This window comes from Herpailurus yagouaroundi, unplaced genomic scaffold, assembly GCF_014898765.1.
Source record: "Herpailurus yagouaroundi ecotype Mexico unplaced genomic scaffold, PumYag 140, whole genome shotgun sequence".
NCBI classification, from domain to species: domain Eukaryota; kingdom Metazoa; phylum Chordata; class Mammalia; order Carnivora; family Felidae; genus Herpailurus; species Herpailurus yagouaroundi.
The window spans coordinates 47,917,154-47,945,018 of NW_024412395.1; the positions used below are offsets into that span (position 1 = coordinate 47,917,154).

Consider the following 27,865-nt stretch of genomic DNA (forward strand, 5'->3'; position numbering starts at 1 on the left):
GCTCTTAAGTAAGATGATCTAATGCTTTCCCATAATGTGAGAATATGAAGCATTTAGGTAATCTCTCAGTAATCCCAACATTGGAATTAGAGTCTGATTAGTCCTAAATCATATCAGTCACCTAATGGGTCTTCAATATGTTCCATTTTAAATTCTTCTCTTTCTAGTATTTTCTTGTGTATACACAAAAAAAGAAAAAGAAAGTACATCTTGTGAAAATGACCTTTGCTCTTACTTCCCAAAAAAGTTTTTCATAACAAAATGTTCTAGCACTCTTCCAGGAAAAGATATCCTTTACAATTGAAAGATTTTAATTAAAACCAGAAAGGCTTTATTTGATCCAAAACAGCCAAATGAATGGAGATATTAAGAAACTGGGAAATAATTCAAGTTCTTCCAGAGTTAATAGGGCATCTCATCTTGGGATAAGAGAATATTGTGCTCTTGAATACATTTGTGGGTAGCCCTTGACATTTGAAATATCACTTTGAAACAAATTATACATTCAACATATCATTCAGACCATCATCATTCAATCAGAAGGACCCCACACTCATTTCTGAAGACAGAAATCTTTTGTAATTTTTCTCTGGCTTCCTCATGAGTGATATAATGGCTACACTCAATAGCCTCTCTTTATACATGTTTTCTTCATACTGTTTATAATTGCTTCTTGTTTCAATGGTATGCATGTTATGAACCATGCAAATATAGTATTTATCAATAACTTTTAATTTGGTATGATCCTACATTATGTTATTCAGATTCCATATTTTTAGTAGAATGACTTTTCTAGAGCTTCTTCATTGATGATGAGTAAATAAAGAGTTACATATGTAGGGAAGTTAACATTTTACCCTTTTGACCCAGAAGTTACCTTTGGTATTAAGGAACCTCTTACCCAGCCTTACTGCATACTCCACTTAGTGCCAGAATGTATCTTGGCTCTTTGCTTTTCCCCACCTCTTTTTATCTTCTTTGTATGATAGAGTCTCAGTAGAAGTCCTTTCTATCTTTTGTCTGCTCCCTCAATCTGTCCTTTTACCATTGAGGTTCTTTTTCCAGTGTAGACAATATTTACTAGCAGGTGTTAAGAGTACAAAATAGTAACAAATCTAAAGGAATGGAAAAGGAGGCAGGGCATGGTTGTCCTCTCCCAAGTGAGGCCTTATAAGAAGCCATTCTGGTCAAGGAGCACTCAACTTTACTGTGACCAGTTTGGGTCCAGCACCCTCCAAAGACCAAGCTCCCAGGCAAGAGGGTTCTGCACAACACAGGGGAAGGGGTCAACACCTGGAAGAGGCATGGATGTTACCCTACCCCAGACCCCTGGATCCTGCCCACCATACACCTCAACAGCTCTGATATGGGTGTTAGGACACTGGGCTAAACCTCACCCTCTCCAACTGAGAAAGAGGTGTGAAATTGTCAGGTCCTACTGAATATAAGAGAGGTACTTCTGGTTGCTTTCCTGGGTCCTGTTCCTTCTGGTACATTTACGGCACGATTTAGATTTTTAGGGATAATTTATATAACTTTGTTAGTGCTACTTCTGTCAATACTTTCAGAGTCATAGATTGAATCTTTTGCTGTGAGGCTAAAGACCTGAAATATACTTAAACACAACACTAAAATAATTGAAAATTGGAGTAAAACCTTATTAAGTTTTACTAATCATGGATTTAATTATTCCATGGAGAAAATAACTCCATATATTAAGATGCATAGTGCATTTCCTCTTGAAAGAGCTAGAAAGCCAGTCAAGTGCATGTTTTTCTCTTTCTACAACTTCAAGACTGTACTTTTAGTCCATGCTTTTAGTACTTCATGATTTCTAAATTATGGAAGGCATTATCGCTATTGAGTTCAGCACTGAAATTTTCCAGTTAATTCTGATGTGTTGTCTGAGCAAGCTTAAATCAATAACCTAAACCTGCATTAAGAGAAGTCAAGTTTGAAAAATCATATATCCATACTTTTCAGTAGCAGTTATACACATTCTGGAACAAAAAAATTTCGGTCTTAAAGAAATATTTATAGATGTTGGTCACTCTGTCCACAATACACTCAGGGAATAATGTTATGTAGCAAAAGTGAGAGCCCACTTATGAAGATTATTTTTGATCTTTTTATCACATACAATGCACAGACACTGAGCACCTAGTAGAAAGCAATATACTCCAAGATCTCGAGAAGATAACTCAAACTCTGTGATTCTATGAAGCAGTATGAGAAATTTATACCTCGGCTGCTTTATCTCCTTCTTGAAGTTCTTTTAAAGTCTGCTGAAATTGTGGCTCAGTCTTCTCAGCTTTTTCAGCAGCTTTCTGCTTTTCTTCTTCACAGGACATAGCAAGTATGCCCAAGAATAAACTTGCTATGTAAAAAGCAAACCAAAAGCTTATCACAACAAAAAATATCATGTAGACCTTCCCAGAAGCATACAGGATCTAAGGACAGTTGGAAAACAAGAAAAAAGAGGAAACTGTTATTTGTCTTCCTATAATCTCCTATTTTAAAATGGAAAATGAAATTTTGTTATGAAAATAATTTAGTTGTGAGTGGAATGTAATCACAAGACAGTTTTACTGGCTTTACCTGGAGAAATAAGAGAAAAGCTCTTTATCTTTAGATATATATGTAAGGTACAGAATACATGGTAAAAAAACAAAGAGAGAATTTAGTAATTTAATTAAGTTAGGGTGAGCATCTGGTGTTTAGATCTTCACTAACAGACAAAAGATATTGAAAGGAAAAAATTGTCATCTCTCAATAAAGAAAGCTGGAAAGCCTGAATTTGAAAGACTATTTCCTTTACAGTAGAATTATTAAATATATGGAGCTGAATATAGTCAGAGAATGAATGTTTAGAGATTAATTTCTTCTGATCATAACTTTATGGAAACATCATATCAAGGTACAAACTTAGGTCTATTCAAATAGGTGGGGAACAGGAATATTTCTCTATCTGTTAGAAAAACTTTGGTGAAGAACATTTACACAAATCACATGGGGAAATCATATAATTCACTTATTTGAAGTCACTTATGGATAGGAAAACCAAGATTTTAGATTTCAAAAGTGAGCATTGACTAACTTTTATTTCATAATAATTACATAAGATAGATAAGCTATATAAGCAATATATAAGCAATATACCCTATATAAGCAATACAGGCTACTGATTTATCACCATTGAGTAAAAGTATATAAACAAAATCTAAAAAAGGAAAAACCCAGATGAGAATAGTCTTAATTTTTAAGCATCCACTTGAATCAATAGATAAGTATTATTTACAGAAAATATTATGTTGTTATGACAGAGTTAAAAATGTTTACAGATTAATATGTTCCAACATTCAATCAAGGAGAATTCTGTATTAATCTATAGTATATTTATCTTTAAAAGTTTTTTTTAATAAACCTTTTCCCCCAGTGAGTCACCTATTTAGGATTTGGTTAAATATTTTTCTCACTGAACTAGCTATCATTTACATTCAGGCGTCAGTAATAGATATTGTGGGATATACTGCAGGCCATACACATTAATAAATACTTTATTATCTCATTAATTCTATGCAACACACTTATGTGGTATTTACTATTATTTCCAATATGCATAAGAAAGATGAAAATGAGGCAAAATGATTTGTCAAAGATCTCACAGCTATGGAGGAATGCCTGAACCCAAAGTTTTTGCTCTTTCCACTATTTGAAACCGGTGGAGGATAAAAGTATAAATATAAACTCTTATTATGATGGAAAAGTATACGTATTCTAGTTTTACTATATTTTAGTTTGAAGTTGGAGCTAATTATAGCCCCTAAAGCATAGATTTGTTATGAAAATCAAATGAAATAGTGCATGTGAAGATGTACATAGCCTATGGAGAGAACGCATTGTTAAACATAGCGTTATGTTTATGTCTATAAGGACTCACATTTGTTTTGTTCATTTCTGTACCCATGGTATATCAAAGAGTGCTTGGATCAAATAAATATCTGATGAATGGAGAATTGTATTCTCCAAAATATGAGATGTTTTCTTTGGGGATAGTAGCTGAATTTCCCTAGCCATGTCAATTCGGTTTGGGGCAATGCTGAGAGCGAATACCCAGTCCAAATAAAAGTGAACCTTATCTATGCTACTCAATAGAGTGCAATATTGATGAAAGTCCTATGTGTACTCCACTAGGGTACTCCCAGACTAATTTTTCATTTCACTGGTAGTGGGAAAGCATTTCCTTTAGAACAATGCTAACCAGAACATTAGAAAACATAGTTTGAGGGCTATAACAAAAAAGACAAAACATTTATTATTATATAAATTGATACAATCCATAAGTATTCACTTTTATTTATTTATTTATTTATTTATTTATTTAAATTTCATCAAGCATTTCTATGTGATGCTGAGACATAAAAATTAAAATAAGACAAAATACTTCTTTTTAGGTAGTATATCTCCTAATGGAAGAAACTGCTGAACAAGTAATTAAAATAACCACAATTAGAGGGAATTATAGGGTGCCATGGAATTCTGGTGTAGGATTTCCTTGGCTCAGAAAGGAGGGCTTGGGGAAAAGCTCAAGATTTCTTTTGGCTTTGAGGTATGAATTTAAGGCATGAGACTGAATATAGAAAGAAACTTGAATTTAGGCTAAGGATACAACATACACTGAAACAAGAAATTATGGGGAAAAGCTCACTTAGGAAACAGCAAGCCTTTTTTATACTCAAACAAAGCAGAGAGTACATATTGAGATATTGTTAGGAAATAAATCTGCAGAAGTATGCAGAAACAAGATCTTAAAGGTCACCACAGACCTTGCATTTGGACTTTGAATTTCATCTCATAGGAATGTGGAAACCTCTGATTAGAAGTAGGATAACATGATAAGATTATTTCAGAAATAAGTTCTTAGTGTTGTGGAGAAGGCATTGATACGTGTCAAAAAGTCTGGAAAGTAACAATATAAATAAATACCTTACAAAATTAGAAAAACATAATTTGCATTTTAAAAAGTCATTTTAATATTTTCATATATGTCTGTTACTAGAAATATAATTGTGCTGTATGTGTGTTTGTTTTTACTTGATTTTCATTTAATAACGTAACACAGTAAGAACCTTTGTGCTAAAAGTCCTATCATTATTAATGACTTGTACACACACACAACATAATTTATCTATCCAGTCATAAAACGAGGGGATGTATGTGCATGTTTAAAAAAAGAGTATTCTCCTTCAACTGTAAGTACTTTGGAAATTTGAAGTAATTTATTTGTTTTACCTAATAGGCTTTGATATTAACTATGCTGCTAAGCTAACGTTGCGTATTCTACTGTGATGAAACTTCTCTTAAAAGAGACATTGAATCTCCATTCAAATGAGTATTATATCTTTCTGAGAAACTATGGCACACAAATCATCAGTTACGAAGAGAGACCCTCAAGAGTTTGGATTTCAAATCTTACAACAGCAAGCTTTCTGTTATAATAAGAACATGATTAAATATTAAAAGGGAATGAGAAGAAATAGAAGAATTAGAGTAAAATAGTACATTGTAGGCATTGAGTAAAAACAGTTCTTAATACATGGTAACCTCATTGGTTTAAATTTTTTGACTGAAGAATTAGTACTTAGAAATGTTATTTACTTAGTTAATATCAAATGAATGATATCACAGAGCAGGACTGTGATTTCTGGAAGATGCAAATTTTGTAAGTTTGGAGAAGCTACCCAACCACTCTGATCTTAGTGTCTTCATATAAAAGGCATATATATATTGGTCTTGCAAGATTGTTTCAAAGATTAAATGTAATATGCATAAGGGCACAGACTTGGGTTCAGCATTAGCATATAGTTTGATATTCAGTAATTCTGATTCTCTTTTCTTTCTTCAAATTCTTTTCCTCATAAAAATTTAATAAACCGTGTTACATTAGACCATTATTTTAGAAGGGAGGGGCATGACACCATTTTTATGTGCAGTGCATATTCTCTCCATTCTTACCTGGTGGTAAAGTGCTTCAGGGTAATCTTGCGTCATTAACCGAAACAGGGCAAGTAATGCCCAGCCAAAACTGTCAAAATTTGTGAAGCCATAATCAGGATTTGTGCCAGCTTTCACACACACATATCCTTCAGGACACTGACTAAAGAAGAGAAAGAAAAGAAAAACTGCTTACTCTTAAGTGATTTTCAGATTATGGCCAAATCATAAAATATAGAACATCCACCCATGAATAATAAAGGGCTCTTTCTTCCACAGGGAGTAGTCTTCTAAATAATTCCCAGTGAAAAACTCCAAAGAGGTCGATATTAAGTTAACATAAGTGAACAGTGTTAATTAAGCTAAAAGGAAAAAGGGGTTCACAAATGGTCTTTTGCCCAACGTCTTGTTAAAAATTTCTTTCCTACCCAATATCAAAGTGATGGAAAATAACAGCGCTAAAAGCAAAAATGCAGTGGCTGAGGGTTTAATTTTCAAATGCTCTAACCTCAAGCCCTCAGATACTATTATTTAAGGGTGAGAAAACACTTATCACATAGACAATTTATAAACAGTACTTGCATGTTGGTACAAAGATCAGATTAAAGATTTATCTCATCTCCTCTCCTGGAGTCTTCATACTTTTGTCTTTTGGGGGCTTGGGTATTGGGGATGGCTATTACAGTAGTGGTCCGATAAATCATGCTTCCCTCTATCGACACCCTTGTGTACTTTCCTCCAATGTCATTCTGGCATTGGCCATCATTGTTTTGGACTTTTGTTAATAGTTAACAAATATGATGCAAAGAGAGGTTTAAAATCTACTCGCACACTGAGGCTTGCTAAACTGCTAACCCACGGAATCTGAACAAATAGATTTTTGTTCTTGTCTTAAGGCACTAACTTTTGGGATAGTTTACGATGCAGCAAGGTATGGTGGCTACAGGTGAAAACACTGCATGACTTTCTCCTCTGATCTTGAAATACATCAATGTGATTCTGATTGTTTATGACAAGCTATTTTCAACAAGCATTTCAGGTTATATCTGAGTTGGGATGTCCATGAAAAGGGTTATCTGGAGTGTGGTGTGGCAGACACTGTGAGATGGGTTCACAAAATGGACTTGAGAATAGAATTGAAGCCTGGCAGTAGCTGGGCAAAGAGTTGAACAAGCAACAAAATGTCTAAATCACCTGAATATAGAAACTACATAACTCATGCCCCTCTACCCCCATATGATTTTTGTTAATTTGGGCCCCAGAGCCAAAGAAAGAGCTGAGCCTACAGAAGGGCATCCGATCATTTCCAGTTGAGGAAAGTAACATAAAGAATTATAGGAGTGCTAGTACTGCTGAGAAGCACTGCATTTCTACTTTCTTTTCTCTTCATTTGAAATTATAGGACAATAAGACTTGAGAGTCTTGTCATATCACTGAAGAGTCACTTATAAGTACTGTTTTTTTAGAGCAATAAACTTTATTAATGTAAGTTATAGTCATAAAAGATATACAAACCATAAAATAAATGAAATAATAGTGCATCTTTCATATTTCTTCTCTTCAAAGGCTTCTAGCCAAAGAAAAGATTATACCATCTTTCTTGATAATTCCTACTAGCTCTGGGGCATACTGAAAACAGAAGATCAGACCTCAGACCTGCCACTTACGAACTTCTTGACCTTGAATAAATCATTTAACTAGTCTGATTATTGCTTTTTCCTGTAAAATCAGATAAATAGTATTCCATGTTGTATACTTCTCAGCATGGTTTTAGTGATAAAATGAGATAATGTTATTAGATGAGAAAAATAAGCCAAAGCAATAACCATTCAATAAATACTATGGATCAATGATACTGACTAGATACAAGAACATTAACACCACTTACCCAGCATCTGTTCTGTTGCCACAAAGAAGAGCATATATTTCTCCTTCCAAATAATAAAAATTTTCTGTTTCTGAAAAATAGGAAAGAAATTATATTCTGTATCTAATTTTGAACAAACAGCATATCTGATATCCGTCTATATCTGCATAGAAGAGGAACATTCCTTGCTATAGTGAAAAGAAAGGCCTTTTTAAAAAAAAAAAAATCTGCAAAACCCTACGCATCCCTAGCATGTGATGCAGAGGCCAAGAGACCTCTGGAAATCCACATACATCACCGCCCCAAAAGTAACAGCTCAGCATACAAAGAGGAGAATCCCTTTTAAAAATAGAGTTCTGGAAAATGAATATAACCAGTCAGGTATGACAGGACGTGTGAAGGAAAAATTCCCAAGACTGAAGTGTTTGAAAGCTGAGGACCTTTTCTTACAGGGCTTATTCCTAAATGATCTTCCTTCACAAAAGACCATATTTCTGCCTTTGGGTTCAACTGCCATTCTCTTCCCACTCTGAAGCTTATTTTTCTACACTGAGTATCCAGTGCCAGTTACTTGCCTGATGTCACCAGTTCTAATCACAGTTTAAGTTAATCTGAATCTTAGCTCATACAAATTATTCAGGTATCCTTAATGTGCTGTAATTCAAAATGTAAATTGTGTTTTTAGATATGAGCTACCAGGGATGGGAACATGCATGCTTAGGAGCATTGATTTTAGGTCACAGAGAAGAACACATGAGATCTGTCCTGATTGTATGAGTGTGTATGTAAAATTATATACATATACATAGATGTGTATACATATACACACACACAATTGAATTACTCCAATCTCAAATAATGTCACTTTAACTTGTTGACTAAAATAATTTTAGAAGAATTTTTAAATAATAGTTAGGAACTATTGATCAAACCTTTTAAATGGCAGTCAAAAACCAAATGAAATTTGACGTTAGTAGAAGTGGGCAGTCCCAAATACTCTTCTAAGTGCAAGGACTATGACATGGCAATTAGGTTAAATAACATTTTACACATATAATATTTTTAGCATTCCTAACATGTTTTTAGAGGAGATGGAATGACTATAATTGGACAAATTTTAAAGTGGTAATTTTTAAAAAGTGATTTCTTTATCATATACTATTATGCTAAGATGAGCCTGGATTTGTTTTCTTAGCAATAACCAGTAAAGTAGTAAATACTGTTTATTTTTATATAATTTGCATATTTTGTTATAACTAAAGAAACCAAAGAGTATTTCAACTGGAATCTAAGATTTAATACCCATTTTCTGTTGTCTTACTACTAGAATCAAGACCATAGAATAGACACATATAATAAGGAAACATTTCACATATTCATATACCAATAATTTTATATGACTTGAATCATAATGATATTATGGGGTAAGCCAGAGAGTAAAATTTATTCAGATTTGTTTTGTGACTTAATATATCCAAATACAAATAAAAGTAATGCAGAGGGACTACAAAAAAATTCAACATTTTATTTTTATTAGTTTAAAAATACACTTTTATTTTTTTCTAAATACTATCAAAAAGGACCCAATAATTTTAATATGAGCAAAAAATCCAATAGGAGAATACAGCCTGATGGAGAGGGCATGGATTTGAAAGCCAGATTGATCATGGTTAGAATCCTAGTTTTAATCAGTGGATAGTAATAATATGCTGGAACGCTCACGGAATTTCTCTGAACTTCCATTTTTCTGTTTGTAACAGGGGCCATTCACTTCTCTGCAGGATTATGGCAAAGATATGTGATCAGGCATATGAATTACTTACATATAAAAGCCAAGCAATATTTATCTTGGCATTATTACTATTAGCCTAAAATATGTTTAATATTTACCAAAGGATGACCCAAAGTATTTAAAATGATCAGCAGTAATTGAAATCCAAGAATAGAAAGAATTTCTATAATGCAGGCCATTTTTTAATTTATAAGGTCACTTTAAAATTGCTAATGAGTAAACTTAAATTTATACTTTAAAAAACTTTATTAAATAAAGGTAGTATTGTGAGGATTCTACTTTGATGAAATTTAAAGTAAGACTTTGGTTATATTTATTTTTTAAAGGATAAAATTTACAAAACTTAGCAATTCCAAACATAGGTTTCCCTTATTGAACTGTCTGAAGATTGGAACTTTGCAATTCTCATAAATGAAACTGATCCATATCAGTATAGGTTTCCCCCGCTATCCAAAAGCAGAACATTCCTAATAAAACTTTTTGTAAATGGAAATGGCATAAAGAAACAATTACCATTAGTTTATGAGCAGGGAAAAGCTTGTGAGCATGGCCAGGCATCCAAAATAACCTCTCTTAGGCTTGTCTGATACTTTAGGACACATCTTGCTAACAGATGCACGAAATAAACTGAAATAAGGCACAGGTGCTCATACACATAATTCAAAGCTTGGCAGCTTGATGTTGAGATGCTGAATGTGGCTCTAGGGGAGGGAGCTTTGGTGGGGCCAGACTCCTCTCCACGCACTACCTCTAGGATGGCTTGCTGCAAAACAAATGCTGAATGCTATTTTTGCTTTTAGCCATTTTCATAAAAGTGAAAATCCTCTTCAGATTTCCTCTGTTAGAGAAAACAGGTACTCATGTAGGGCTTTGGTAAAAGCTAAGCGGCGAAACGTGAACTTTCAAAAAGCAGGGGATGCATGTACTTGAGCACAGTGACAACGTTTACAAGAAGTTTGTTTTGAAGTTGAGTGTCCAACATTTCTGTGAAGGCTGCTCGGCCTTTAAGAAAAGTTTTAATTTTTTTGATGCGGATGGCAAGTGATTCTTACCTCGAATATAATATGGATTTTCAGTTCTGTTGTGCAGGGTTACAGTTTCATTTTCTTGGGGCCATCGCAAACACTTATGCTTCAGATTGCCCATGAAGAGCCCCATGCCAATCAGAGAAAATACACTCAGAAAAAACAGAGTTAGGATAATGACACCAGTAAGTTTCTTCAAGCAGTGGGTCAGGATCCCTACAAAAGATTTCAGACCTAAAAAGAGAAAGGTTTGTTTTTGATAAAGTAAAATATCTTAGTAAAGCAGCATTAGCAAAATTCCTCCATGGCAAATGCCTATCCCATTAAAATCAGCAGCTTTGTATTTTATAATCTAAAATACATTATCTATATCTAATAAATAAAATGAATAAAAGTCCAAACTTTGAGGTTTCTATCTTATTGCTAATTTGTTACACCTGATAAAAAATTATTCAGACACAAATTTTAAAATTAGTTATTTGTTTTCCTATACTATAAAGAACAAGACTTTTCCTCTTGGTTACTGCTTTCTATACCAACCACCATTGTTTATAAGTAAAAGTGTGAAGTTATAAATCAAAATGGATTACAAATGTTGTCAAAACAGTTTGAAATAGCAGTATTCTATACTATTCTTTCATTAACTTTCTAAGAATTCAATTTTTAGAACTGATTAAGTAGGACATGAAGAAATTAAGAATGACAATAATACACAATGGTGATATATGCAGGCTGTATTTACATCAGAACACTTACTAATCGAGAATTCAGCCTTAAAGCTGACTTTATTTAAGGAACTCATTTTTCTATTTATTAAAGAAAACCTGCTCCAGAAATGTCACGCACTGTTGGTGGGAATGCAAATTGGAGTTTCCCCCCAAAAATTAAAACTAGAGCTAGAGTAAAATCTAGTAATTACACTGCTGGGTATTTATCCAAAGAAAGCACTAGTCCAAAAAGATACATGCACCCCTATGTTTATTGCAGCATTATTTACAATAGCCAAGACCGGGAAGCAACGTAAGTGTCCATTGATAGATGAATGGATAAAGAGATGTCATTTACATATGTGATAGAATGTAATTCAGCCATAAAAAGAATGAGATCTTGCCATTTGCTACAACATGGATAGATCTAGAGGGTATTGTGTTAAGTGAAATAAGTCAGGCAGCAAAAGGCGAACACCATATGATTTCACATATATGTGGAATCTAAAAACTAAACCAAATGAACAAATTAACAAAAAGGATAAACAGACTCATAAATAAAGAGAACTGACTGGCGGTTGCAAGAGGGGAAGGGGTTGGGAGATGGACAAAATTAGTAAAGAGGAGTGGAAGGTACAGGCCTCCAGTTATGGAATGAATAAGTCATGGGGATGAAAGGTACAGCATGGGGAATATAGCCAATGGTATTGTAATAGGACTGTATATTGACAGATGGTAGCTACAGTTGTGGTGAGGATAGCATAACAGACTGAGAGAATCACTATGTTGTACACTAAAGTTGCTGTAACATTGTGCATCAACTACATTTCAATTAAAAAAATTTTTTTTAAACAAAGCTCAATTCTGAAAACATAAAGAAACAAAAAACAAAAACACTGCAATTGTATTTCATAGATAATACTATGTATTTTCCTTCCTGCCTGTCTTCCTACCTTCCTTCTTCTCTTTTTTCCCTTACTCTCTTCTTATTTGTTGTTGGTCTGTTTATATTTAGGATCCTAATAACTGTTCAGCTCAACAATGGAAAAGACTATACTAGTTCTGCGATGTTATCAATATTTCTGTTTCTGTTTTATTAGCTTTAAAATGGGGTTAATAATACCTGTTTCATATATTATTGTGAGAATTGAAAATCTATTTTTTTATTTAGAAAATTTTTAATGTTTATTTGAGAGAGAGAGAGAGAGAGAGAGAGAGAGGCAGAGTGAGAACAGGGGAGGGGCAGATAAAGAAGGAGACACAGAATCCAAAGCAGGCTCCAGGCTCTGAGCTGTCAGCACAGACCTTGACCTGGGGCTAGACCTCACGAACCATGAGCCAAAGTCAGATGCTTAACCAACTGAGCCACCCAGGTGCTCCTGAAAATCTTTTTTAATGACCTGGTTGGATGATTGGGTTTCTTTAATGTCTTAGGATAGGGTTAAAAAAAAGTTATTCCTATGGTTTAAAAGAAATGAGATATCTAGATTAAATAAACAAATTTTAATTTCTATCATCCAGAAATACTTATTTATAGCCTTTTTTGCCACTTGGAATTATACTATTAATTTTTTTTTTTTTTTTTTTTTGCTATGTGCAAGTCTTATTTATTTATTTATTTATTTATATTTTTATTAAAAATTTTTTATGTTGTTTTCAGAGAGAGAAAGCTGAGGACAGAGAGAGAGAGAGGGAGAGAGAGAGAGAGGGAGAGAGCTCCAGGTGGAGCCTTATGTGGGGCTCCAACCCATGAACCATGAGATCATGACCCAAGCAGAAGTCAGGAGCCTGATCTTTAACCAACTGAGCCACCCAGGTGCCCTGATAACACCATATTCTAATGCTTCTATTACCATTAGATATTTATTCACCAAGGGTATTATAGTTTTTATCACTTTTTTTTGAAAGGGTATGATAGTTTTTATTACTTTTTTATTTGTCTATTTCATCATCTCATTTTCATCTTGCACTTGAGTCTAGGTTTTCTCCTTTTTTAATTTTTAATTTTAACTTATTCATTTAAATTCAAGTTAGTTAACATACAGTGTAATACATAAGAAATCATCTTTCTTGTAGTGCTTCAGAAGAAAACCTAGACTCTTTGGAAAAGTATCTATCTATTCATGTCTTCTGCCCAATTCTTCACTGGATTGTCTGGTTTTGGTGTGTTGAGTTTGATAAGTTTTTTATAGATTTTGGATACTAACCCTTTATCTGATATGTCATTTGCAAATATTTTCTCCCATTTCATCAGTTGCCTTTTAGTTTTGTTGATTGTTTCCTTCACTGTGCAAAAGATAAAAAGCTTCTCAACATCCAAAAAACAAATAATCCAGGGGAGAAATGGGCAGAAGACATAAGTAGAGACTTTTCCAGAGTCTAGGTTTTCTTCTGAAGGCCTACAAAAAAAGATGATTTCTTATGCTAGCCCCTATTCCTTAGAGCATATTTTTTAAAGAAAAAAGAAGATTATTTTCATTCTCTTAAATAGTATATTTCTCGTTTTGTATTGCAAAATACTTTCATACACTGTATTGTTTATGCACCTGGATTATTTTCTCCCTTGAAAAAATGAGCAGTTTTTATCAGCCTATGTGTTTCTAACTCCAGTGAGTATGTTCTTCTTGTATTAGCTTGGATTCACCTGATTTGTTCTATAATCTTTAATCCTGAGCCTAAGATGAAGACTCAGGTGATGCAATTTTATGTTCTAGCAATTTGCGGAAAGTCATAAGGGAGCTTGAATTGTGGGAATTCCTACCAGGGCAACTCTCACTGCTACTTGTTTCCCGGGTTTGATGAATTTGCCATGCTCATAGGCCATTTTTCTTAAATAGCTTTATTGTGCTAGAATTCATAAATCATATAATTCAGCCATTTAATGTGCATAAATCAATGTTTTAATTTATCCACAGGGCTATACACCACCCATCACCACATTCTTCAATCTTCTTGCTGTTTTTCCCTGCCTGGACTCCAAGTACATTGTACACATATATCTGGCCTTATTGATGGTTTTGCAGTGGACAAAAATTATCTGTAGATATATTTTTTGGTATTATGACATTTGCTTCTGTGTTTATTGGTCCACCTGTTTCAGACTTCTGACTCAGTGGCCAACAACACTGAGTGGAGCTGTTCCTAGCTGATTGTTTTTATTCATTCTTAACACAAATTGGAAGGTGTAGGTGGACTTCTCTAGGAGATCTTTAGAAATGGGAGCTGTAAATTAGTCCTCAGCATCTTCCATCAACGTGGTCACAGCTCTACTTATTCAGCAGAACCTCCTTGAACTCTGTGGCATGTGGAATGCATCCTATCCAAGCACTCCGAGCCAAATGGAATTTATCTTATTTTATATTACTTTGTTCATTTCAACTCATTTTTAGATGTAGTGTGGAAAAGAAAGCAGATTAGATATCTGTATAGATTTCTATCTCTCTCAGAAGTATAAGGACAGTTTTATAAGATGTAAGAATATTTAAGATGCAAGAATAAATAAGTAGAAAATAATATATTTTGATTAATGTCTATATTTTGTTATCATAAGTACTGAACCCAACTCAAATAAATGTGATTTTTTTTTTACCTTTCCTGGAGTGGCTGAAGTAAACTTCTAGATCAGATAATTCATGATTTTAAAGACAAAACACTGGTCAATTTAGTATTTCTTCAAGCAATGACAGGAGAGTACAAATTAATACAGGGGAGTACATAAATCAAAATAAAGACAAGGACTAAATGCCATTTCTTACCTTGGTTTAAAGGAATAATTTTCAAAATTCTCAAATTTCTTGTAATTCGAAATATTGGAATGAAGTTTAGAGGTAAGTACCTTGTTACATGCCTGTGGAATTAAGTTAGAGTTATTTAGAAGTCATGTTGAGTTTATATTCCTTATGTTTGGCTTTTTACTTTTTACTTTTACTATTTAAAAGTTATTTTTTAAAGCACATATGCAAACATTTTCCTTGCTCTCACTGTTTTATTTTGCAAATACTTATATTATTGATTGGAAGAAAAAGATTGCTACAGTGCGAGATAGCCAGGTAAATACTACGCCACAAACAAATTGTGACAGTTTATAAACCATTGACACTGTGAGTAGTCATAATTCCATACCAAATACTCTGTATTATGTTCATAAATATTTTGTTATCTAGTCAGTGAAAGGTGGTTAAAAATAAGAAAAATCTATAGCTTTTTAAGTAATGAGATTTACTTTAAACACTTAGGGTTTTGATGATCATGATGGTGATGACGATGGTGATAATGGTGTTGATGACAGCAGAAGGCAGGGAGGGTATATAGTGATTAAGGGCACAGACTGTCGCCAGAGTCCTTTGTGTAGAAATCCAGGCTCCCAACTTACTAGCTGTGTGACATGGAAAAATTACTGATTCTTTCTTGCCTCAGTTTCCTCAAAAGTAAAGTGGGGATAATAATACTTCCTAATTCGAAGACTTTTTGTGGGGATTAACTAGGCGAATGATGTGAAATGCATAGCACAGCACCTGGCACATGGGGCTAAGTATTAGCTACCAGCAATGGCAATAGCAAAAATAATAGCAGTAATAGAAGTACTAGTGATAATAATTTCAGTGATATTAGCTACTATTTTTTTTATTGCTTACAACATGGCAAACATTGATTATATGCTTTTTGTTTCTTTAAAAAAGTCAACCCCAAATGTAAAAATAGAATATTAAGGTTATTTTTAATAGGAGTTTGATGCCAGTCATCATTTCCTTAGCCATAAAACAGAACACACTAAACAAAAGCATTGAAAAACAAGTATTCATGTCAACCATTAGAACTTCATGTAACACTCTTGGAAGTATGTGTGTATGTGTGTTTAAAATACCTTATTCTGATATCTAGTATGTTTATTGGTCTCAAGCAATGTAGCTAAATAAAATGTAGGTTGGAGATAAAATCAAATTTGTTAGGATTGTCTCATAAGTCTCCAAGAGATTTTCTGCTCACTGAAAATAATCACTTAAAGTTCCAAAATTCAACCTCTGTTGTTTTTGCTTCAGATAGAAAACACAGATAATATCCCATTCCTTCCATTTTCATTGCATATTCTGAGGGCTAGTTCAGTTGGACCTGCCTGAGAGAATGCATTATGGTTATAATTTATGAAATATTTTTGTTCACAGAAATTTTACAAGCAGAAAATTTGGTCAATCGCAATGCTTCTTCATGAAAAGTACTTGCTTAGCAAGTTATTAAGATGCTTGCAATTTAAATAAATACTCACTCAAACAAAGTTACACTGAAATCGAGCCAGTTCCATGGATCACCAAAGAAATAAAAAGGTTCTACCCAGATGCCTCTTGCAATGAGTTTTATAAGTATTTCAAATGTGTAAATTCCAAGCAAAGTATTCCTGCAGAAAAATTTTCAGATAGACATTGAAAGTGAAAATAATACATTGCCAGATCCAATACTATGTCTGTGATAACTATTTGTCAACCAATCAACCAACCAACCAACCAATCTACCAACCAACCAGGTAACAAAAAAGCATAAGCTCATTGAACCATAGGGTAGGGCTTTAGTTAGGGCTTTTATGGTGGGCTATGTCTTACAGCATTAACCATGAAATTTGACTATCAATCTTTTCAACAAGCCCTAGCTAGGGTTATAGTCTTGATACATATTTTGGAAAATAATGAAAATAAAAAGTATCAAATTCATTCCATATTGGAAATCCCACAATAATTAACTGAATTATAATGGAGTATGAAATAACTAATTTTATTATGTGCATATATAAGAATTTCTGTGGTGAATCAGTTTTATATTTACCTTCCAAAATCAGTTAGTTTTAAGAATACAATTAAAATTTGAGAGGTAGCACCAAGAAAGGCTTCTTCTCTAGAAATTTTAATGGGTCTTTCCATCACTGTAGTCCAACGAAAGCCACACTATTCACATCCCAAACTATTCTCATCAGCAAAACATTAAAATTGTTTAATTGACATATGTGTTTTTACTAATTTGCTAATTGTGCTGTATGTACAAATATTATGTACAATGAATGTTATAATATTATATATGAAATATAAATAGTAAATTATGAAATGTTAAATATATAGTATATAACATACTGTAATACAATATGTTAAATATAAAATATAATTGTATATGAGATAATGTATAATAAAATTATATGACTTACTGTAATGCTGGGCCCCATTTTGGCAACTCAGTCATGGGCATAAATATGCAGTCAATCAGGACACTCATTAATATGAACAGTCGGAAAAAGGTAGGTTACAGTCAAGGAATAATGGATAAAAAATAATATCGGAAATATACGTCTCTATAATTCGCTTATATGTATATAAATTAGATAAAATAGCTTCTTAAATGTCAAAAAGTATACTATTCATATTGAAAAACAGGAGGATTAAGATTTGTTAATATTCACTACTGTTGGGTGTGCTAGAAAATATATTTTAAATGTATTCTCAAATATGGAACACTTAGTGCAGTTACAATCCAGATTCCAGTATGACCCAAAATGAGATATTAATTCATAAGAGAAAAGTACTGCAGTGATATTTGACTAGAAAAGTTGCATCTGATATTAGTACAGTCTAAAGCCAATAGAAAAGGATATGGATGAACCAAAATCTTAATAGTTGTTCTTCTAGTTAAACTGAAAGGAGAAAATGTACACCAAGTGGCACTGAATCTGAAGATTGTTCTTTTTTTATTTAATACTATGAAAGTCTGTAAAACAAAAAAGAACATCAACTAGGAACTATAATCTCATCCATTACACAGCATATTGCTAATGATCCTTTCAGTCGTGAATTCTAACAGTTAACACTTTTCTTATATTATGATATCCTTTTAGAGACTAAATCAAATGGAAAGGCTAATTTTTAAAAACATTTTCATTGATATTTAGGTTTATATACCACTTTTTCTTTTGCCAGTGTTCTACTTAAGAAAGCCATGTGCCACACTCAAAGCCTCAAGTTTTCCTGTCAAATGGTGTAAAAGGAAGAAATCGATATCCTGATGGCTCATGAGAATGCAATTAAAGAAATCAGAATTTAATGAATATAAAAAAGGTTAATTTTATTTCAGAGAAAATAAGGTATGGGATTACAACAGTAAAGACGACCCAATTCACTGAAAAATTTTATTAATCACTAGTAATTATCTATGGTATAAAAACCGCTTGTATGTTATCATTGACATAAACATACCTAAAACAGAAAGTTACATTATGTAAGATAAATGTATCGGAATACAGAAACATTAAATCCAAAAATTATGAAAGATTAGAAACATCCTAAAAATGAGTTATATATGTATACATGTGTACATATGTGTATCTATATTATATTATTATATATTATAGAGACACAGTGAAAGTATCTACCTACGTATGTATGTCTTTGCATGTAAGTCTATATATACACACATACACATATACACTTTTATTATATATACATATTCATTTGGAAAATTCATTTATTATGGTGTGAGTAAAAATACATCATATATATTGAATATTATTAGATTATACTATAACATAATATATAATATAGTATACAATGCAATATGAACAATATAATATACTACCTGATATATATAAAATACAGTCTATTATATACTATAGAATTATATATGACATAATTATCTATTAGAGGTATCTATGGTGACTGTATATTGGTATTTACACTTGTGTATATATATAAATATATTAGTGAATATAAATATGTATATTCATTGATAGTTTATGAATACATGTTCTAAATGGAAACCAAACTGCTACTTCTCCTCAATAAAATACTTCCCTAATATACAATCTGTGGATGTCTGTATTGTAGTTATTTTCCCTCTTTCCATTTGAAATGCAAAGAGAAAAATAAAAGGGCCAAGAAAAATCTGATTATTTAAAATATGCTTTCTGTTATTAGAACAATCTCAAACTTCATACAAGAGGTAATATATGTGCCATCAACTAGTTTATGTTATTGTGAAGTAATGAGTAAATTCCAGATATAGCAATTATTCTCGATAAAGTTTAAGTGCTGAAATTATTTAATTTTAGAATTATTTATTGGTATGCCCCCTTAACAAAATAAACAATATAATTCACATTTAATGATTTTGCATCATCATTAATAATACTACTTTTTATACTACACTACCTTACAATTTTTGGCTTGTTTTATTTTTAAAAACCCTTGGTTTTGTCTTCAATAACAAACTTAGATTTGCCTACCATATCTGTATACACTACAAAGAACTCAGAACTCTGCTATATTAGAGTCACTTCTAAGGTTATTATGTTTTATCAACTGTTAGGTCTTATGCATAGCAAAAGTAAAAGCAGAGATAATTGAGATGAGGACTTAAGATTTTCACTAAAATGTACTGAGCATTTTACAGGTGTTTTATAGCTAATGCTGCATAACACCCATGGAAGCTAGCAGAGATACTGGAATCTTTTTACTCTATACATTTACACTGTAAAATGCCAATACTCTTCTGTGGTGCCAAATATTTCAAAGAGTTATAGTTATGCAAAATCATCACTTTGCCTTTCATCTAGAGCCTTTGGTTCAATTCCATTTTGCCCATTTGGTAATTATCACTGAATGCTTTACAAGAAAATCAAATTACATTTGTCCACAATAGGGCTAATCCTCATTATCTCCCAAACTTGGTCTTTTTAGAGTTGTTTCAATTTTGTTAGTAGCACCACCCTTATTCCAGGCTGGAAATCTTGGTATTATTAGTCTGTCTTCAAATCCTGATATTTCTTCTCAGGTTTGTTACCTTTTCCCCTCCTCTGAGACGCTCCTATAATCCAGGCCCTGTGACTGAAGGCCTGGATTACTCTCTTTTCTATATCATTTTCTGAGCCTATCTCTTCCATGTAAATTTAGAAATATTCATATTAAGCTTACTTAAACATTGCATTCATCACATCAGCCTTTGGCCACCACATTAAATCCATGTTGACATCTTCATTACCTCATTTTATTCCCCACAACTTGCAACAAGGGTCTAGTTATATTACCACCCTGACTCTTCCCATTCCAATTAATAGCAAGATTTTCCCTTTGCATTGTGAAAATTTGAAGTGTTCTCTAAGTTGTAACACAAATTCTACTTTCTTGAGGAAGACTCTTCCAGCTTTGTCAGCCCACACTGCTTTCTGCCTTTACTAAGCATAATTACTCTTATTTTTATCATTTTTGTGCTTGGCCTTGGATTGTGCAATTATTTAGTAGATTCTTCAAGTCATTCTGGGGATAAGACAGGAATTCTTCATTCTTTTTTTATACTATCTCAATTATGTTTTTTGCATATCTGAAAAAAATAATGAAAATGCAGTCATGATAACTTCAATTAATCCTTACATTTTTATTCTTGTAGTAGGGGTCCACATCTTCCAAAGGCTCCGACACCATTCCTTGAGGAAGATTCCCATAAACAAATGGAAGCTCTTTTCCAACTTCCAAGTCAGTGTTTGGCTTTAAATCTTCTCTTTGTTCCTCATTGTGTTTTTTAGCAATATGCTGTTTCATAAGTTCAAGAGACTCCCTGGTGAAGGGGACAAGGCCCTTCGGTTCTGGGGACGCCATTTCCAATTTTGTACCTGCAAGAAATGTATTTTCTTCAGTTCTATATAAAATTTGGGTATATAAAGAAAAATTTTAAATTGTGAAAGCTTAGGATATGAATAAAAGTGAACACCAAACAGAACATATGCCTTCAAGGAAAATTCCCAGGTCTTGTAGATATGAGTTGTTAGATTAGGTTTTGTTATACCTGATACTATATTTATTTGTAAGTTCATGCGTAACCAATTCTACTTCATAACCAATTCTACTTCATTTACACATCTACTGAATTCTCTTTGTTTTATTAAAATCTGCCTTTCAGTTTCTCCCTCAAATAAAAGAGTTCTAAAGTTCTAGAGACTTTTGAGGAGCCAAATCCAATTATTTCTCTCTTGGCTGTATTTAACCATTAATTAGACTTATCTTCTTTAAACTCATTTTTCACTGCCTTTGGGCCCCATTCTTCTGTGTCTCCGCTAATAGCTCTATTACTTCCTTTAACTCAGTTCTTCGTGACAATTTTTAACTTTGATACCCTTTAAAATTCTGCCTTTTCCATATGTTATATCTGTTATTTGGTGAATACATAGGCAAACACTGAGTTTCAATTACTATACATGGATATTTACATGTACATTTCCCAAAACACTCTCTTCCCTGAATCATCTATGTGGCAATTCCACCAATAACAGCAATTTAACAAGTAAAAACAAGATTCATTGTTTTCCTGAATGACTAGAATTGCTCTTTTACCTTTTAGCTATTGAAAAACAAAACAAGGGGCACCTGGGTGGCTCAATAGGTTACACACGGGACTTTTGATTTCGTCTCAAGTCATGATCTCACAGTTCCTGAGATCAAGCCCCACAACAGGCTCTTCACTATCAGTGTGGAGCCTGCTTGGGATTCTCCCTCTCCCTCTCTCTCTGCCCTTCCTCCACTTACATGTGCATGCTCTCTCTCTCAAAATAAATAAATAAATAAATGTTAAAAAAATTCCTCTGCACTGAGTTTAAAAAAAAAGAAAAAGAAAACAAAACAAAAATAAAACCACACACACAAATACACAAACTTAATACCTTGAAAATTACTCATGAAATTTTTGTTTGTCATTAATTCCTCTGAACAAAATAATTTTCCTACAATTATTTTAAATTATGTAGTTAAATATTATCCATTATTTACATATCTACGTCATGGTAGTCATCTTTACAATCCTATATCTGGATTGCTCTAGTAGTCTCTACAGGTATCTCTCAGTTTTTTTGTTTCTTTGTTTTTTTATTTTTTTTTTACATTTATTTATTTATTTCTGAGGGAGACAGAGAGAGAGAGAGAGAGAGAGAGAGAGAGAGAGAGAGACTGGGGGAAGGACAGAGAGAGAGAGGGAGACACAGCATCCAAAGCAGGCTCCAGGCTCTGAGCTGTCAGGAGAGAGCCCCATGTGGGGTTTGAACTCACCAGACATGAGATCATGACCTGAACCAAGTCAGAGGCTCGACCAACTGAGCCACCCTGGAGCCCCTAGGTTTCTCTCAGTTCTAGGTCTTTGCCTATTTCAAGTCATCCTACAGGCCACTGAAGTTGGTTTTCATTAAATATAATTTCATGCACAAATTTCCCATTTACAAATTTTGTTCTATTTTCTCATGTAAAAATATGTTCTTTTGCTGATTTTCTCCATCCCAATTCCTGTCAAACACATTTCACATATCACAGTTTCTTGATGGGAGTCAAAATGCTTTGAATTAGTATAATTTATAAATACAATCTACAGATAATGAAGTTTGCCCTTACATATAAAATCTCCCTTTAAAATATCTAATAAGCTTTCAAAATTGTATTCCTTATATAGAATTCCTTGAATACATATTAAACAGTTTCTTAATGACTCGTGGTTATAGACTAGTCTAAACAAAATCATAAACCTTGGAATTAAATATACCTACATTAAAATACTAAATTCTGTTACTAATATTCTTAGCAGTCTCAGTAAAATTACTTGATAATCTTGAATCTGTCAGTCACAAAATTGGGATTCCTTTTCAGGTTAAATAAGGATAAATAGAATTATATGGGTGAAAATGCCAAGTACAGTGGCTGGCACACAATAGGTGGGAAGTAAATATAAATTTTTATTTGTGATAAGATTTTATATCTTAGTAATGGACCAAATTTAATAGAATAATTCACAGGAGGAATACATGTAAGGTTTTGAAATTTGAATGAAAACAAACCATCTGTACAAGTGCAGTAGATGTGTTTTTGCAGCAGAGAAAACTGCCAAGGGGGTTTACTTAATAGTAATTGCAGTATAAATCAATACTGGTTTGTGTCTGCCCAAAAATGCTAATATAACCTTTGCCTGCTTTGAAGGAAGATGGAGGAGACAGTCTTTCTCTATTCTGCTGCATTCCATGACCACATCCAAAAGGCCTGTATGTAAACTGAAGGGTCTTCAGACGGGGTCAGAATGTTGATTAGACTCAAGTCACATCATCTACAGACCGGTTAAAAGAATGGAGAATATGTTAGTTGAAGCAGAAAAAACTCAAGTGTAACGTTATTGTTTCCAAGTATCTGAATGTTTCTCACATAGAAGAGAAAGTAGATTTAACTATTATTTGGAAAAAAAAAAAAAAAGAAAAAAGGTGAACTAGGATCACTGAGATGAAGCCAGAATAGATTTGATTCAAAATAATAAGGTACTTTCTAAATAGCTGTAAAAAAATGGAATAGGGTGATTTGGACATTAATCTTCCCCGTAACCAGCCATATGAAATCATGGACTTGTTGACAGTTGAGTAGGATCATTTAAATGGGTCCAAATATTGCTTGGTTGCTGCCTTATAATTTTAGAACTATTCAATCTTAAAATCGTTGAATTGAATTTTTACATAACCTAAAAATATCACATGAACTAAAAGTCTGGGCTATTAGCTAAACTGAATCTATGCAGCACTGAATTAACAAAATCAAAATCTTTTTTTTTTTACATTTTTTTCAGATTATAATAAAAGTACTTTTAATATCTTATATTTTTAGGGATCCATCATAATTCCTAACAAATATTATTAAGCTTGCATATGTAAAGAATATTATTCTTAAAAGTAGACCTAAAGGGAGGTTCAAAATTATTGCAAAGATGCTATTGTTAATGAAAACATTTTTGGATGCCTTCCATTGAAACCTCAAAATTCAGTTTGCAAGCCAGTCTTCTTATTACATAGCCTAAATATAATTTTCTTTTTTTTTCTGTTATCACCTCATACATAGCAAAATAATCTTTGATTCCTTATTCCATCACCTACTAGCTGTGAGACTTTGATAACATAGCTTGGTATACTTTCCTCATATGCAAACTCTGTAATCCTTTAGGTACCTCACAAGGTCATAAATATTAAACCAGACCATATACAGAAAGTCTGGACCGCAGTACTGATTTTGTCAGTGCTAATTCTCTCTTCTAACCCAGTAAGTTATCCCAGAATACATCTTTAGTAATAATTTGATGTTGAATGAAACTACTCTGGATTGTTGACTAGGTGAATGAATGGACAGTAGGCATTATCTTCTATGATATGACAAAGAAATGCAAGCACTTACCAGATGGAAGTGGCTTGCATCCTACTTTTAGATGGCTGAGTGAAGACTGTAAATTATTGATCATTAAATCATAATTCAATGAAAGCATTTCTGTGGGGAATTTATAAAATATGGTCCGGGTACTATGCTTCCCAGTGAGTGATCTTAATATAATGCTAAAGCCTGAAAAATAGAAAGATTAATAATCTGTCCATTAGACTACTTTAGAAAAAAAAAAAACGAATAGCTAAAGTAAGCTTTTGGTAAGAATGTATCAAAGTAAACTCAGACTTGGACTCTAACAAGTTCCAGTTGTACTAATGTTTTATACTTTTGATGAAAGTGCAAGCCAATTCTCTTGGACATCACTTGAAAGAAGCAGAGCCAGCATCAGTATGGGGGAAAGAGGTATGTTCTTATTGAAAAAAGATTCTCCTTAAAACAAATTTTAAGCATTTGAGATAAGCCAAAATTTATCATAACAATTATGGCAAATATAATTATAGTTACAATTACTGAGTGACTACGATTTGAGAGGCATTCAACGTACATGTTTTTAATTCTATTGCCTCATATTCTCACATATTATCCTTGTGGTCACCATTTTACCAGTCAGGGGAATAGAAATTGATGAGTTTCATGATGTCTCCATCACTGTATAGCTAGTTATGTGGTGGAGGGTGATGTTAACTCAGGTATGTCTAAATCTAAATTTGAGTATCTTTATTTTTGTTGTTGTTGTTGTTTTTAATTTGAGTATCTTTAAATGATACCACAAAAGTGCTTATAAACTGTAAACTTTTAGATAAGTGTAAACAATTGATACCTCAGAATGGCTACCTTAGAGATATTCAAAAACCAATAGGCTTACTGGGGTAACTTGCTTTACTAAGTAACTGACAGATTGACGTCAGGTAGGACTGTCCGGAAATTTTCTTTATGTAAGTGTCGAAGTCAAATATTTCAGAAAATTTTGTAAAATTGAAGGTGAGCTAGCATAGAAGACATTAATTTGGAAAGGAGGAGGTGCTGTCTAGTAATGTAATCTACATAGATTGGGGAAATTTGTTGTTGTGTGAATCATGGTGGGACTCTTCCTGCAACAGAAGTGGAAAAGACCAGAAAATGTAGATAATGACTTTTCTAGGGTCTTATGGATCTAAGGAGTGACAATGTGATCTTGCCAGACAAAACAAATGCATCAGCTCAAGATTTCTAATTTAGATTTAATGACACAAAATAAGAAATGCTGTGGAGAATCCCTTTTTTTGCAATTGAGATAGAAGCTTCATCAGGAACTTCCATAAGTTTTGGGAGTAACAGTAGCAATGGAGCCAGTAGCAGTGACCAGTGCTTTATTTTTGGTGGTTTGAGCAGAGGTATTATGCCCACTGTACTGGTTCTGTCGTATGATTTTGGCTGTGATCTTGGCTATGACTTAACAGTGCTCTGCCTATGACTTCTTCCTGTATTTTCTTCTGTAGATACCCAAATTTAGGATCACTGAGAATTGAGTTTTAATCTATCATACAATTTTATTTTACACAGAGTGATTTTGTTATCATCATTAAGCATAATTTTTTAATGTTTATTTATTTTTGAGAGAGAGGGAGAGAACGAGCAGGAGAGGGGCAGAAAGAGGGAGAGACACAGAATCTGAAGCAGGCTCCAGGCTCTGAGCTGTCAGCACAGAGCCTGATGCAGGGCTCAAACCCGTGAGCCATGAGATCATGACCTGAGCCGAATGTCAGACACTTAACGGGCAGCGCCACCCAGGAGCCCCTCATTAAACATAATTTGAAACATTAGTATAATTAGAATCTACATAAAAACTGAATAGTTTGTTTCAAATAAGAATGGGAAAATAGAGGTTATTACATAGCTGATACAAGGAAGTTCACGGAAAATGCTTTTTACCTCCATTATTTTCACAATTAGGGTGAATATTCTCTTTCTGTTAGTCATTTTAAATCAAATTTAGAACCCATATTCCATAAGGCCTTTGGAGCATGAAAAAGCATGCAAATGAATTTGGTTTCCTTTACAGGCATTTTGAAGTTCAGGCATTCTCTGCCTTCTAGTTATGCTGATGGTGTGGGTTTGTATAGTTCTATTTGTTTTTATTTTGTACTGTATTGTGTGGAGCATATATGTTGAGGTTCAGAATTGGGCAGTTTCCATTATCCTTGTCCATATACTTCTTACAGTCAAATAAGATTGAGATAGTTCAATAATTTAAATGCAAAATAAAATTTAAAAAAATTTAAACAATGAAACTTATTTGAAAAAACTTAAGTCAACATATTCATACTAATTTAAAATAGAAGTCCTAATTTCATGATGCAAACTTCTGGCTAGGATTTGAGGAAATAAGCATTCTAATTACCTTTTTTTGGTAGTGTTAATGGTACAACTTTTCTAGAAAGAAGTCTGGCAGTAGTTATCTAAATTACTCAGATTGCTAGGGTAAGGTGCTCTGAGCATTATTTTAATAGTAAGAATAAAGGAGGTAACATGTATTTCAGGTGCAGCTGCTAAAATAAATAAATAAATAAATAAGCAAGCACACAACACATACACACATATATAAACATGTATATATACATACATATATATCTGGATCATATGACTGATTGCAATACCACAAAAAGAATATGGAATATGGAAGAAGTACCAGTTTAGATTAGGGATGGGAGAGGTAATGTTCTGTATTTTTGGGGTTTGATGCATATATGAAATACCTAAAAGGAAAAATTTAGAGATTAATTAGAAACTTGAATCTGGAGATTAATAAAGATCATTAGATTGTATATGTTTGTGCATATGTTTTGTATACATACATAAATGTATGTTATATATTAGTACATATATACACATATAACTGTATATGTATATATACATATGTGTGTATATGTATGTGTGTGTATATATATATATATATATATATACACATGTATACCAAATATGGATATATAGTTATATAGATATATAAATACTTGAAGTCCAAAGAGCACAAAAGATTATGTATACTTGTAAATGTGTGAAATTCTTTATGGAATGATATTAAGGACAGCTCATTGAAAAGCATCTACCTATCATTTAACATTTAAAAAAAATTTCAGAAAGTTATTTGACATATCATTACTAATAAGTGTTTTAAGCCACATGGGTAAAATATTAAAAAGAGATATCATAGTCAAAATATTGAAAACACTAAAAGAAAAGTGACATATATTAGGTAACAATAATAAGGATGATTACTGGCTTCTCATCATAAAAATACAGAAACCGGA

At 32.9% G+C, this 27,865-nt stretch overlaps 1 protein-coding gene across 5 annotated transcripts in view; it reads right to left on the minus strand.

The window, feature by feature from the left end:
* Window positions 1–27,865, minus strand: part of SCN7A (sodium voltage-gated channel alpha subunit 7) — a 78,779-nt gene that overhangs the window by 38,162 nt on the left and 12,752 nt on the right. For all 5 annotated transcript variants that reach the window (XM_040475271.1, XM_040475274.1, XM_040475273.1 and 2 more), the window contains exons 2-10: window positions 20,784–21,022; window positions 18,017–18,129; window positions 17,573–17,662; window positions 16,649–16,777; window positions 15,141–15,232; window positions 10,706–10,912; window positions 7,883–7,952; window positions 6,016–6,157; window positions 2,244–2,450 (exon numbers count right to left, since the gene is read on the minus strand). In XM_040475271.1, the coding sequence (XP_040331205.1) occupies window positions 2,244–2,450; window positions 6,016–6,157; window positions 7,883–7,952; window positions 10,706–10,912; window positions 15,141–15,232; window positions 16,649–16,777; window positions 17,573–17,662; window positions 18,017–18,129; window positions 20,784–21,022 (1,289 nt within the window). The remainder of the gene's footprint in view (window positions 1–2,243; window positions 2,451–6,015; window positions 6,158–7,882; window positions 7,953–10,705; window positions 10,913–15,140; window positions 15,233–16,648; window positions 16,778–17,572; window positions 17,663–18,016; window positions 18,130–20,783; window positions 21,023–27,865) is intronic.